Here is a 13,252-nt window from a genome sequence, read left to right on the forward strand (position 1 = left end):
GATGTTTGTAAGTGGGCTTCTTACGGACAGATTTAAAATGAATGTTGACTATTAAGAATAGAGTGCTTACAAATGTGAGTATACATTTAGAAAAGGAAGTAGAGTTTTAGTCTTTTAAATATTTTCATGCTTCAAGTTCATCTACTTCTAAATGATTTTACTACTCAAAATTTAGTCTATCAATAGCATTCCCTTATCTGTTAAATTTCCTTTTGTAGCAACTACTGAGTGAAGACTGTTAAATTTCCTTAAGAGAATATTCCATTTGCTAAAACTCAATCAGAAATTTACTATCTAAAGAAATACAAAGATCTAATGAAAGAACATATTTAACCATATATTTTTTTAAAAAAATAAATGAATACGAAATCTTTATTTCTGATTTCATACCATTAAGCCTGTTGAGTGTCTGCAGTGTGATGATCCTGTAATCAGTAATTAAGGTATCAGTGATGACAGAGGATATTTCCAGTGCCTGACTACAAAAGCTCAAACCCAAGATCAGTGAATCAGGAATGACAAATATCAGGGATGTATTCATGAAGTAAATTTCTGTACATGTCCATATCACTTACTATGTCCTTTGGATTAATAAATTTCTTTCTGAGTTTTTCATACATTCAGAGGTGTCATATATACACCTAAAAGAGTCAGATCATTCTTTTGTTCAGCTTATACTTCTCAGTTTTAGGAGAAGCTGTATTATTTGTTATTTCAATTACTTTTTTTTTTTTCCATTTCCCATCACACAAAACTCAATAAAAGAGTAGTTAATATTCAAGGTCTTTTGTTTCTTTTTTCATCCATGTACTTATTGCCTCCCTGAAATCTGGGTTTTTTTGTTTTGTTTTTCATTCTCTAGTGAAACTACTCTCTTAAAAAATTTCCACTGTCTTTCTAAACATGAAGTCTAATGATTTTTCTCTCTGCCCTTAGTTTTCTAGATATCTCTGTAGCATGTGTACTTTTGGTCGTTGCTATGATCTTCAATCTACTCTTCCTTTGTATCTCAGTCTAGACACCATTCAAATGAACTCAAGCAAAAAAAAAATTAATAGACATAGAGCTATTTCATGAAATCTGAGAGCATAAGGTACAGTCAGATTCCATTCATTTATTCAGTACTCATTCTGTGTTCTCTACCACATGCTGGAAATAAAATGGTCAACATGACAGACATAGTCTATATTTTCACTAGACTACAGAGCTCTGGTAGCATAATGTGTAAGGCACTTGACTGCTAACCAGAAGGCTGGCAGTTCAAACCCATCAGCCACTCCTCGGAAGGAATGTTGGGCAATCTACTTCCGTAGTGATACTGCCTCGGCAAACCAAGGAGGGGTTGCTATGAGTTGGGGCCGACTCAGCGGCACATAACAACAACAAAAACAACAGATTTAAAGAGTAGGAAGTCTGGCTACATAGCAGTTAACCACCCAGCAAGGACTGATTGGGGGCTACAATGGTAAACAATACAGAAGCAGTTTTCTGAGATTTGAAGTGCTTTGTTATCTTGAACAACCTTTCATTAAAAGTGACCTCTTGATTGTACATGTCCTTTTAGCTCCAATATCAACTAATTAAAGTCTCAGGTATTTATTTAAAATCCCTGGAGAGAGGATTAGATTGGCCCAGTTAGAATTATATGTCTATTATGACCCAAGCAACTACTGAGACTGGAGATGGAGTCAATATAGAACTAATGTAGAAAGTTGATCTACCTGTTCAGCAAAGATTATAAGTAATGGGCAGGTCTCAGAAAAAGAATTTATACTGAAATTGTACACGTTTGGATTTAGTAGTGTAAGACGTTCCTGGATCTCTTTAAATTATGTTGACTCTTTCTTCTTTCCATCTTTTCTCCTAACTAGAATTTGCCCAAAATCTTCCTTTGACTACTTTTCCCCTTTCAATACTCTTCCTCTTGAAATTCATGGTTGCTACTATCATTGATTTGTAGATGAAGCTGAAATCTCTATTTTTAGATCTTCTCTACTTCTTAATACCTGCCCCACAAATCCATTTGTGTGATATACTTCTCCACTTGGATATCTCACAGGTAAGTCATACTTAGCATGTCCACAGTGATACAGATCAACAGCCCAAATTCCTTCCATCTGGTTCTCTTGATGGCATCTTCCTACTTCATAATTGCATAGGCTCAAAATATTGAAGTCATCTGTATGTCCACTGTCATGGTTTCTTTTCTCACATCCCATCAGTCATCAAGCCTGTCCACATGGGCACTAACATGTTTTTGAGACATGAAAACTTTGGGGACCCTCCCAGATCTCACCTTATGTGTCTGTTCATATTTATCTTTTTGTTATAATAAAACTGTAATAAAAAGTACAGTGCTTTTATGAGTTCTGTGAGTTCCAGCAAATTACCAAACCCGAGGAAGTAGTGGGAGACAGGAAGTCAGAAGAAGTGAAGGAGCTTGCGTCCCCCTGAACTTATGGTTGACATCCTGCAGGGATAAAGGGAATCCTTGAATTTGTAGCCTATAGAGCATAGTGAGGGTGTCATGTAGACTTCCCAAGCTTGTGACTGGCATCTGAAGTCTTAGGCAGATGGGATAGTTTGGAGGACTTCCCCCTTCATTTGTAAATTCTGCCCTGTCTCCAGGTGGTTAGGCTCAGCTGGTGTCAGAATTGAATTGAATTTGATTGACACAATATACCATCATTCAATGCTATTTACTTCTCAACTTCACATTTCTGTCTTCATTTCCTATCTTGATTTTAAAGACTATCACCCTATGTTAGGGTTAAGCTCTTCATTGTTTGTTCTTACTTGTATTGGTTATGGTAAAGTTGAAACTACAAGAAAGAGGCCTCCTCTAATTTCAGCTTAAGTAAGATAAGTCCTCTCCTCCCCCCGCCAAAAAGAAAAAAAAAAAAAAAAACACTGCCATTGAGTTGATTCTGCCCCACAGAGACCCTAAGGACAGAGTAGAACTGCCCCGTAGGGTTTCTAACACTGTAAATCTTTACGGAAGCAGACTGCTTCATCGTTTTCCCAGGGAATAGTAGCTGGTGGTTTCAAACCACCAGCCTTTTGATTAGCTGCTGAATTCTTTAATCACTGAACCACCAGATAGAGATTTATTTATGTGACAAACAAAGCGAGTCTAGACTGACAGAGTAGCTGTGCTTATGGAGTCAGTAAGGAATTGAGTCCCTCATTTTCATAGGGCGTTGTCTTCATCTGCCTAAACAAAGCTGATTCACTACTTTATTTCTGGAAAGTACACTGGAAATGCCATTGGAAAGAGCAAAAAGATCCTCATTTTAGGGAAAGTGGTCTGTATTTGTTAGTGCCAGTATCAGTTACTATCAAGTTGTTTTTAACTCGTGGCAACTGTAAGAGTAGAACTGTGCTCCAAAGGGTTTTCAAGGGTTAATTTTTTGGGACTATATTGCCTGGCCTTTCTTCTGAGGTACCTCTGCGTGGACTTGAATTGCCAACCTTTGTTCAGCAGCAAAATACATTAACTGTTTGCATTACTGGGGGACTGTCTTTAAGTTAAAGGTGACCTGAAAGTTGCATATATTACATTTGCTTGCACCCCATTGGCTTGACCATGTGACTACACACAGCTGCCAGAAAGTCTACTTATGAGACCTTGCCCCAAGAAAGAATTTTGAAAAGACAGCTGTTACTTGTCATTCTCCAGTTCCTTTCTATATTTCAAAGTGAGACTCAAAGGATCATTTCTAATAAAGACACTTTTCTGAAAAACAGTAAAGTGCACAATTAAGCAAAAGCAGAAATCTGCATAACTAACAGTTATCCAGCACTAAGTATATGCCAGGATCTAGGCTGTGTGTCCCGTAGGTTGGATATAAATTGGAATTGACTCACCAACACACAACAACAACAACAGAGATGGGGACACAATCTTGCAGAAGTTTGGGAAGTATTAAACCAGAACACACAGCCTAGATCCTGGCATATACTTAATGCTGGATACTGAGTGGAAGCTCTGGTGGTGTAGTGCCTAAGGCATTTGATTACTAATCAGAAGGCTGGTGGTTCAAACCCACCAGCCACTCCTCGGAAGGAAGACTGGGCAATCTACTTCTATAGAGATACCTCCTTAGAAATCCAAGGGAGGGATTGCTATGAGTCAGATCGAATCTACTCTAAGGCAGTAAGTTTGGTTGGAGTTTGGTTATGGGACAGAGTACAACTGCTCCCTAAAGTTTCCTAGACTGTAATCTTTCTCCAAATCCAACTTGGAGAACCTTTCCAACTGCAACCTATCAGTTAGAAGTCAAGCACTTAACTACTGCACCACCAGGGCTCCTTACCCTTGCCTCTAAAGATGGAATATTGCAGCAGACAGATTAAGCTATTCAGCAAAGATTATAGGACGGGCAGTGGTTGAATCATGAGCTCTACTTCTTCTGAACTCCTGCAGGGTCTTATTCCTTTTCTTAGTATATGTCTCGCTTATGTACTTCCCTCCTAGCGTATGAATATCCCAAGACATGGCCTGAATCTTCTTTGTAGCTCTTACCTATCTACCAAAACTTTTGGTATGGAGGAAACTATTAAATATTTACTGAATGAATGAATGACCAGATTTGGCAGGAGGAAAGTTCTGAATCCTCGGATAATGTAAATAAAAAACTCAGATTGGGTTGGGTATCTATGTCATCAAGATATATAACAAGCCTGTGAAGTTTGCATAGTTGAGTATCCATTTTATAGATAAGGAGATTAAGACACAGGTAGGGTAAATAAACTATTTACAGCTAGATAGCTTGTAAGAGAAAGTTGAATTCAATCCCCAGGCAACCTGGCTGGTGAGCCTGTGCAATTAACCACTGTATTATACTACTTCAAATTGATAAGCTAAAGAAAAAAAAGAAGCCTAATCAGAAAAAAAGGGGGAGGGGGCAAAGTATATAAACATGTGTTCTACAAAATAGAAAATATAAGAGACAATTCATATAGGAAAAGCTGTTCATGAATGCTAGTAGTTAGGGAGATACAACTTTTAAACCATAGGGATGTACTATTTTCATCTATTAAATGGGCAAAAATTGAAAAGAGTGATATCATACTGCCCTGATGAGGATGTGGAAAAATGGGAATTTCCAGCTTTATAGTAAGAATATGAATTACTACAATATTTCTTGGAAAGTAATTTTAGAAAAACAATATTATAATTAAAATTAAACATCCTCTTGGATCTTGCATCCATTTTTAAAAACTTTCTTATTGTGAGATGTTACTCATAAGAAGAGTATATAAAATACAAATATAAAGCCTGATGAATTATCATAAAGCAAATGCTTGTATACTCACCAGGTGAAGAAATAAAACCTTTTCAGAACCCAGAAGCCTTTCTTACAACTTATTCCAATGAAACCTCTCTTTCCCTGCTATCTATCTCTGCTCTACAAACATTTTTTTTTTTTAATTTTTCTTTGTAGTTTTACATCTTATATAAGTGGAATTATATAAGTTGTATTCTTTTGTTTCTGGATTAACATATTTGTAAGATCATCACATTCAACGTGCAACTGCAGTTAATTTGTTTTCATTTCTTTGACGTTGAATATCCACTTTTGAGGGTTTTTTGTTTTGTTTTTTTGCTCAACTAGACAGATTCATATGATTATCATAAACCAAACTTACTTTTGACTTCACTTAGCAGAGATATCCCAGGAAACACAATATATGAGCAAGGTAGCCGTTTTTTTGTCTTCAGAGGGAGTTCTTATAGCAGCCCATACATCAGAATGGAATAGAAGCTAGTTGTCTTTGGGCCCTACAAATGACTGCTCAAATGAGGAAATGAGACCCATAGAGCTGGGTGCAATAGATCCATGGCTTAGAATCCAGATATCATGAAGTGGAACCAATGACTTTTTTAAAAAATTTATAGGTTCTTGCAAAGGACACATCCAGACACAAGAGTCATCAAGCTCAGGGAAGCCCAAAGGTTCTTCTTGTCAAGTTAGTCGCTGTTGAGTCTGTTGTGAAAAGCAGAATGAATCACTGACGGATCTTGCCCCATCTTCATAACTGCTGGCATGCCCAAATCTATTGTTAGAGTCACTGGGTGTTTTGAGGGCCTTCCACTTAGGGGGGCTTATCTTCCAGCCTTATATCATGCAAATTATTGACTAATTTTAGAAGTCAATTGCCAGGCCTTTCTTCCTAATCTGTCTTAATCTGGACAAACCTAAAAAAAAAGGAGCTCTGGTGGCATAGTGCCTAAGACATGTGACTGCTAACCAGACGGCTAGCAGTTCAAACCTACCAGCCACTCTTCAGAAGGAAGGTTGGGCAATCTATCACAATCCGTAATGATACTTCCTCAGAAATCCAAGGAAGGGTTCCACTGAAACCTGTCCGCCTTGCTGGTATTTGACATATTAGTGACATAGTTTCTGGAATCATAAGAACATGTAAGCTACTGCAGTATAACAAACTGACAGATGGGTAGTAATCTTGTTAGGTGTTTATAGTTTATGCACAGTCCTCCTAGTTCAGATATAGGGTACCAATCATATATCATTTTTACTATATGTAATGGTTACAATACAATAACTAACATTCCATTTTTATTAGGTTTCCAGAGGAACTAGAAAGTTAACTCAAATTTGTTTATTGAAAGCAGAGAATGTATTTTCATAGACATTCCAGACTTGATCCATATAGATGAACATTAGGTTTGATTCCATATTTTTGCTCTTAACAAAATGGTGCTTTAAACATTCTTATACATGTTCCCTTAATGCATGGGTGCACCAATTTCTATTGGCTATATATCAATGAGAGATTGCTGAGGAAGTGGCTGTAAATCTTCATGGAAGTAGATTGCCTCATCTTCCTCCTGCAAAGTGGTTTTGAACCACTGACCTTCTGGTTAGCAGCCAAATGTCTTATTCACTATACTACCAGAGCTCCTTACCTATGCAGTAGGCTATACTAACAAGACTTCTGACAACCATTAGAATTCTTTTTTCTCCCTCAGAGGCCAGAATGGTCTTTGTCCTCATGAAAACTATGTTCCTCAATCTAAGAGAATGAATAAATAAATCTAGGAGGCCTGCATATTTATTTTTTATTTTCCCGATTTATTTTATTTGTGTGTGAAACATTCTTACTGAAAAGGCAAAGTAAATTTTCTAGAAAATACTTATTCTCAGCTGCTTCAAGTTGATTAAACATTGGGAGTGATAACATATTTATTTATTTTTATTTAGACCATTATTTTCAGTCACAAAAGGATTCATCTTGAAATTCAACTGTACACAGGACCTAGGAGAGAAGGAACATTTAAAGGAACAAATTAGAAAAATTATTCTTAGATGTAAGGTAATGGCCCACTATTTCATTACTTTTGTATGTGAAATTTCTCTTTTAGCTGGTAAATGATTATATGTTCTAAAATAGTAGAAGAAAACATGAGTATACACATTTTCTGTAGTTATAGTCATAGTTAAGAATATTAATGCCAATTAAAGTTAAAGCCCACACTGGGTTTCCAAGGCAGTAAATCTTTACAGAAATAGATTGTCCCATCTTCCTTCCATGGACTGGCTGGTGAGTTTGAACCACCAGCTTTCTAGTCAGCAGTCAAATGCCTTAGCCACACCACCAGAGCACCTTAAAGTTAAAGCTTATAACCAAGTAATTCAATGTCAAATGGCTTTGTGGGTGAAGGTTCCATAAATTATTGGGCAATATTGTTGTTTACACCAGTCCAAAGCCACAGCAAAATATCAAAGACTGGCAAATAAATCTTTCATTATGACAAGTCTACTTTTTTCTTAAAAAAGGTAAGCAAGATATGATATGAACCAAAAGCAAACAAAGCCTTTCTAAATATTCACTACACGCATGAAAAGTACTCTGTCCTTTGTAATGAACTGCTCTTCAACTTAGGAAAGATACAATTTTTGAGTGGATTAACTCTCAAATTTTGAAATAGTTACCCAAATAATAAAATTAGTCATTGCTTTTTCATTTCTATATTATATTCAGTTTAAGTTTGTCAGAGAAATAATGTACATATCATTTTGCTCTGATACCAAATAATTAATTAATAATGGTTGCATAAAAGTTGTGCATAAATTAAATCACCTGGTTTGTTGTTGTTGCTTTCCAGTAGTTTAATTCATAGTTGCCTGTGTATTTAAAATTTTTGAAAAACCTATTTTCAAAAATTTGATTAGGAAAGAGTATGCTTTTGATACGTATGCATGCAGGCAAGTTCCAGTACGAAAAAGCAATCAGTGAGTGTTGGCTGATTGGCCAATCGCCCCTAGCAGAAGATACGCCGGACAATCCTGATTATGTCTTTCATGTTCATTAGCGTTGGTTCATCAACACTGAAGTAGCCAGAGTTTCTCATCAAATTGGCGTCAAACTAGTTTCTGTTTAATCACATTTCCTCTTTACTTTACCTTATAAAATAAGAGATGCGATCGCTTTGGGGAAAATGAAATAAAAGTAATTCCTAGAAAGCAAAGAGAGAGAATTATTTTCATCAAATAATTAATGATACTACTCAGAATATTAAACATTTTCGACATCTGAACACTTATACAATTTACATAAAATGTCGAAAAATAATAAAATAAAAAATATATAATTTTTTACACTTTGACCATCAGGCATCAGCTTCATAGAATGACATTTAGAATATAATTAAGAGACAATCAAATAAAAAAGTAAATAAAAAGATGTTCATTTTGCTTTTTGTCCTTCTTGCTTCCTCATTACAGAGAAGACTGGGTCTCAAAACCTTAGGCTCTGGGAAGCATGTATATATCCCTATTGGCTGGATTGAAGCAACGTATCTGGCTCAATGCAAGGGAGACATCCAAGAAGGTATGTATTCTAACTCAACTCGTCTTAATCACGCTATTTCTAGATGAGTAATGAAGGTAGTAATGAAGGTAATGAAGGTAAGGGAGCTCTGGTAGCATAGTGCCTAAGGCATTTGACTGTTAACCAGAAGGCTGACGGTTCAAATCCCCCAGCCACTCCTCGGAAGGAAGGTTGGACAATCTACTTTCACAGTGATACTGCCTCGGAAACCCAACGAGCGGTTGCTATGAGTCGGAACCCACTCGATGGCACATAACAACAACTGAAGGTATATTGAGATCTTTAATTTCTAGAAATTGTGCAAGAGTCAACAAAATTTGTCTTCATCAAAATTTATTATAATGTTTCATGATGAAAGTTTCTTTTGTAATTTTGAGTTCATGAATTTGATTATTCAACTTTTTAATTCAAACTTGGTTTTAAAACTTTTGTTCAGCATATTTTTTGTTACTTTTTAGGGCTTCTAACCAGTTGTTTTCTTCTGTTGCTTTTTTCTAAAAATTAGCAAATAATTAAAAACATAAAATATCATTTAGTGATTTTGAATTACAATAGGCACTATAATTTATAGAAACATGTTGTTTTGGTTCTCTAGTGCTGCTCTAACAGAAAATACCACAAATGGATGGTTTTAAACAAACTGGGATTTATTCTCTTAATGTTTAGGGGGCTGGAAGTTTGAGTTAAAAGTGCCAGTTCCAGGGGCTAGGTGAAAGCCCCGCGACCTAAAACTTCAGTTCTGCTTCTTGCTCCTGGCCCACTGAAGCTGGAGGCATCTCTCAGCTCAGGTAGCTGCTGGCTGATGAAGCTGACAAACCCAAGGTCAACAAATAAAATGGAAGAGTCCTAAGATTACCAAACAAAATGACAGGATAATAGTTCAAGTCCAGAGACAGTCCTAAGATCGGCAGGAAACATGACAGGCTGCTGAACAAAGACTCAGCTACATGCAGGGTCCAAGCATGCCAAAAAGCTGCAGAGACCTTTCTCAATGCTTCTTATATAATGGAAGCAGACTACATCCCCAAGGCAGCTACTCAGCTGCTCTGGTGGATACCATCATGGAGTTGATTGCCAGTCTCATTATGGGGATTAACTACCTCCAGCCGTCCAGTCACTCAAAACCAGGCCCAGACAAGTTGACACATTAACCTTAACTACCACACCTGTTTTAGCGTTTTATAATAGTTCTTATTTATAAGATACTAATCAGTGACCATTTGTTTTTCGCTTATTTTAAACAGCAAGTTTTATTTATTTATTTATCACTACTCATTCATGCTCTGGTAGCATAGTGGCTAAGGCACTTGACTGCTCACCAGAAGGCTGGCGGTTCAACCCCACCAGCCACTCCTCGGAAGGAAGGTTGGGCAATCCTACTTCCGTAGTGATACTGCCTCGGAAACCCAAGGAGGGGTCGCTATGAGTCGGGGCCGACTCGATGGCAAATAACAACAACAACAACAACTCATTCACATGTTTCCTTTCAAACCACTCTCCAACCAATCTGAAAAAAAAATTTATTTTTAAGAGGATAAAATTCCTTCTATCATTATCCTAAATTTTATGTGTATGCCTTTTAAAAAGAATTTCAGAATGTTAACCACATGAAGTCACAGAGTATTTCCACAATTAAATTGTATTCTGTAATACAGTCTGTGAGTTTTGAAGTAATAGCCAAAGTAAGAGCTATTTTATATTTAATTTGCATTTATGGAACTTTATCACAATGTCATCCACTGCCTAACCTCTACAAAATGTTTAACGATATTGGGGTAAACATGCTTAGTTGCCCAACCAGCAGTCAATTCCGCTTCTTTATCAATTAATCCTCAGTTATGTTCAGATGTAGGCAGCACAAATGGTTTGCATTCAACTGCTAACTTAAAGGTTGACAGTTAGAGCCCACCTTGTGGTAACACAGAAGAAAAGACCTGTAATCTGCTCCTACTAATATTACAGCCAAGAAAACACTATGGAACTGTTCTAATTTCTAACAGATGAGGCTGCCATGAGTCAGAATCCACTCAAGGACAGTGTATTTTTTTATGTTCTGTTTTCCTTCAGTGGTGTGACTGAGAAAAGGAGTGGCTCTTGCCCAGCCTCAGGAGGTTATTTGGGGATGGTCTAACCAGTTATGGCAATTTCCTGTCACTTGCCAGTGCTTGGGTTAGGGGTGACCACATGACCCATTCCTGACTAAAGAAATATAAGCACAGATTTGTTTTGGGTACTTTTTGTTGACTTGCTTTTGAAAAAGACATGCCTGGGGAGAATGTGTCCCCGTCTCTTCCCAGCTTTCACTTCATCCTACCTAGATTTCCTTGTGTAGAAACATGATGCCTTGGGCTTGCATAGTCTTCACAGTCATACACATCAGGAGGAGCTAGAAGATAGAAGAAAAATACACACATAGAAGGTAGTTACACAAGCCAACTATGGAACCTTTCCAACTCTGATCTTATGAAATAGTAAATATTCTTATTTTGAAGATATTTATGGTTAAGTTTTCTGTCACATACAGACAAAAGTATTTTAACTCATTCAGATTTTGAACTCTAAATAGCACCCTAAATATGATTTCTTCTCACCAGCTCCAGAACTAAAATAGACTCTTAACTGATGTCCTGCCTATATTCTTACCCACTTCTTGTTCATCCACCACTCAGCAGTGACCCTTCTGAAGCTTAAATCAATTCCAGTATCTTCTGATTAGTCAAAATGAGCCCAAACTCCATTTTATGGCCTATGAGGCTCTGTATGATCTGGTCCCTGGCTACCTTGCCTACTTACTCATTATGCTGTAGCCAGACTGGCCTCCTTCCTGTCCCTTGAACATGCCATGGTTTTTCCTTCCTCAAATCCTTGCATTTGCTTTTCTTCCCCAGGTATTTACATGTTAGCTCCTCAAAGCCTTTGAAATCACTTGAAGGGCTATTCTTTCTAGAATCTTAACTCCATGTTTTTCCTCTTCCAGCTATGCCTGGTCCTATTTCCTCTGCCTCAATTTTCTAGTTTTTGGCCATTCTCTAATATAACACTTATCTTTAGCACTGCCTTTCCAGTTCTGTCATATTTCTCCACCATTATATTTGTTGTAAGGGTCTCTGGTAGCACAGTGCCTAAGGCACCTGACTACTAACCAGAAGGTTGGTGGTGCAAACTTACCAGCCACTCCATGGAAGCAGGACTGGGCAATCTACTTCCATAAAGATTTACCACTGCAGAAACCCAGTGTGAGTCACTGTGAGTTGGAATTGACTCAATGGAAGTAGGTGTGGCTTTTTTTTTTTTAGTTTTATATTTGTGGTATCATGATCAACTAATTTGGCTGGAAGAGCTGGAACTCCTCAGGCATTTCTCTTTATCTCTATGTAGTCTTTTCAGCTTGGTGACTTCTGAGTACTTGGACTTCGAACATGACACATTAGGCTCCCAATGTAGTATGTTGAGAGAGAGAGACCCAGGAAGAAGCTTTATTACCTTCTTTTATGTAGCCTCTGATGTCATACTGTGTCAGTTCTGACACATTCTATTAGTAGAAGCAGTCACAAGGTCTGCTCAGGCTCAAGGGAAGGGGGACACAGCCTTCACTTCTTGATGAGAGGCATGTCAAAGAATTTGTGCATATGTTTTCAATTTACAACTTGGTCCTGATGACTGAACAAATAGTTGATTGCAAGAATTAATGGTACCACATTGAAAAGTAGCATTATGTTTTAATGATGGAATCTACTTTTAATATTTCAGAAGCTTTAAATATGCTGTATGCTTCCCTGGACCATGCTTCCTTTGATTATGATCAGCTGCCTGCCTTATTTTTTGTGGCAGAATCAGTTTTATATAGACTCTGTTGTGATGCATTCCTAACAACATACTTATATTCAGTTGAAATGAAGCTGGCAAAGGTATGATTTAAAATATTTTAAAATGTTTTTCATTTGCTACATGTACTATATATAACCATGTGACATCAGTTTTAGGTTCTAAACAGACTGTTTGGTTTTATTATGACATATCCTCTTTGTTGAGCAGTTTATTTTAATTTTCTCTAAATGTAGTTAATACATTAATGTTTGGTAGCCTAATGGAGATAGTTTGAAGAAATAAAATATTATGAACTGCGTAAGATCTGTTAGGGGATATACATATATGTATCTCTTTATATCTATATATCTCTATGTATATCTGCATATCTATCTATCTATCTATCTAGACAGATAACTTTAAGTGGTTATTCAATTTCAGAGAATGAGTTGTTCTCTCAGTATTCTGTCACTTTAGAGTTATGATATAGGGAACTAGCTTTAGTAGCTCATGTTTTATATGGGTTTGGAAGTTATATGGTTCCATTACCCATAATAATCATTGTTAATTGATGCAAAATTTATTA

At 36.8% G+C, this 13,252-nt stretch overlaps 1 protein-coding gene across 1 annotated transcript in view; it reads left to right on the forward strand.

Annotated features, from left to right (window-relative positions):
- The window catches only part of TMEM232 (transmembrane protein 232), a 438,880-nt gene that overhangs the window by 22,630 nt on the left and 402,998 nt on the right, over positions 1-13,252 (forward strand). The window contains exons 2-4 of the mRNA XM_007947598.1: positions 7,230-7,341; positions 8,754-8,859; positions 12,610-12,767. Of these exons, the coding sequence (XP_007945789.1) occupies positions 7,230-7,341; positions 8,754-8,859; positions 12,610-12,767 (376 nt within the window). The remainder of the gene's footprint in view (positions 1-7,229; positions 7,342-8,753; positions 8,860-12,609; positions 12,768-13,252) is intronic.

This window comes from Orycteropus afer, unplaced genomic scaffold (assembly GCF_000298275.1).
Source record: "Orycteropus afer afer isolate SDZICR_OR568_19922 unplaced genomic scaffold, OryAfe1.0 scaffold00191, whole genome shotgun sequence".
Lineage (NCBI taxonomy): Eukaryota > Metazoa > Chordata > Mammalia > Tubulidentata > Orycteropodidae > Orycteropus > Orycteropus afer.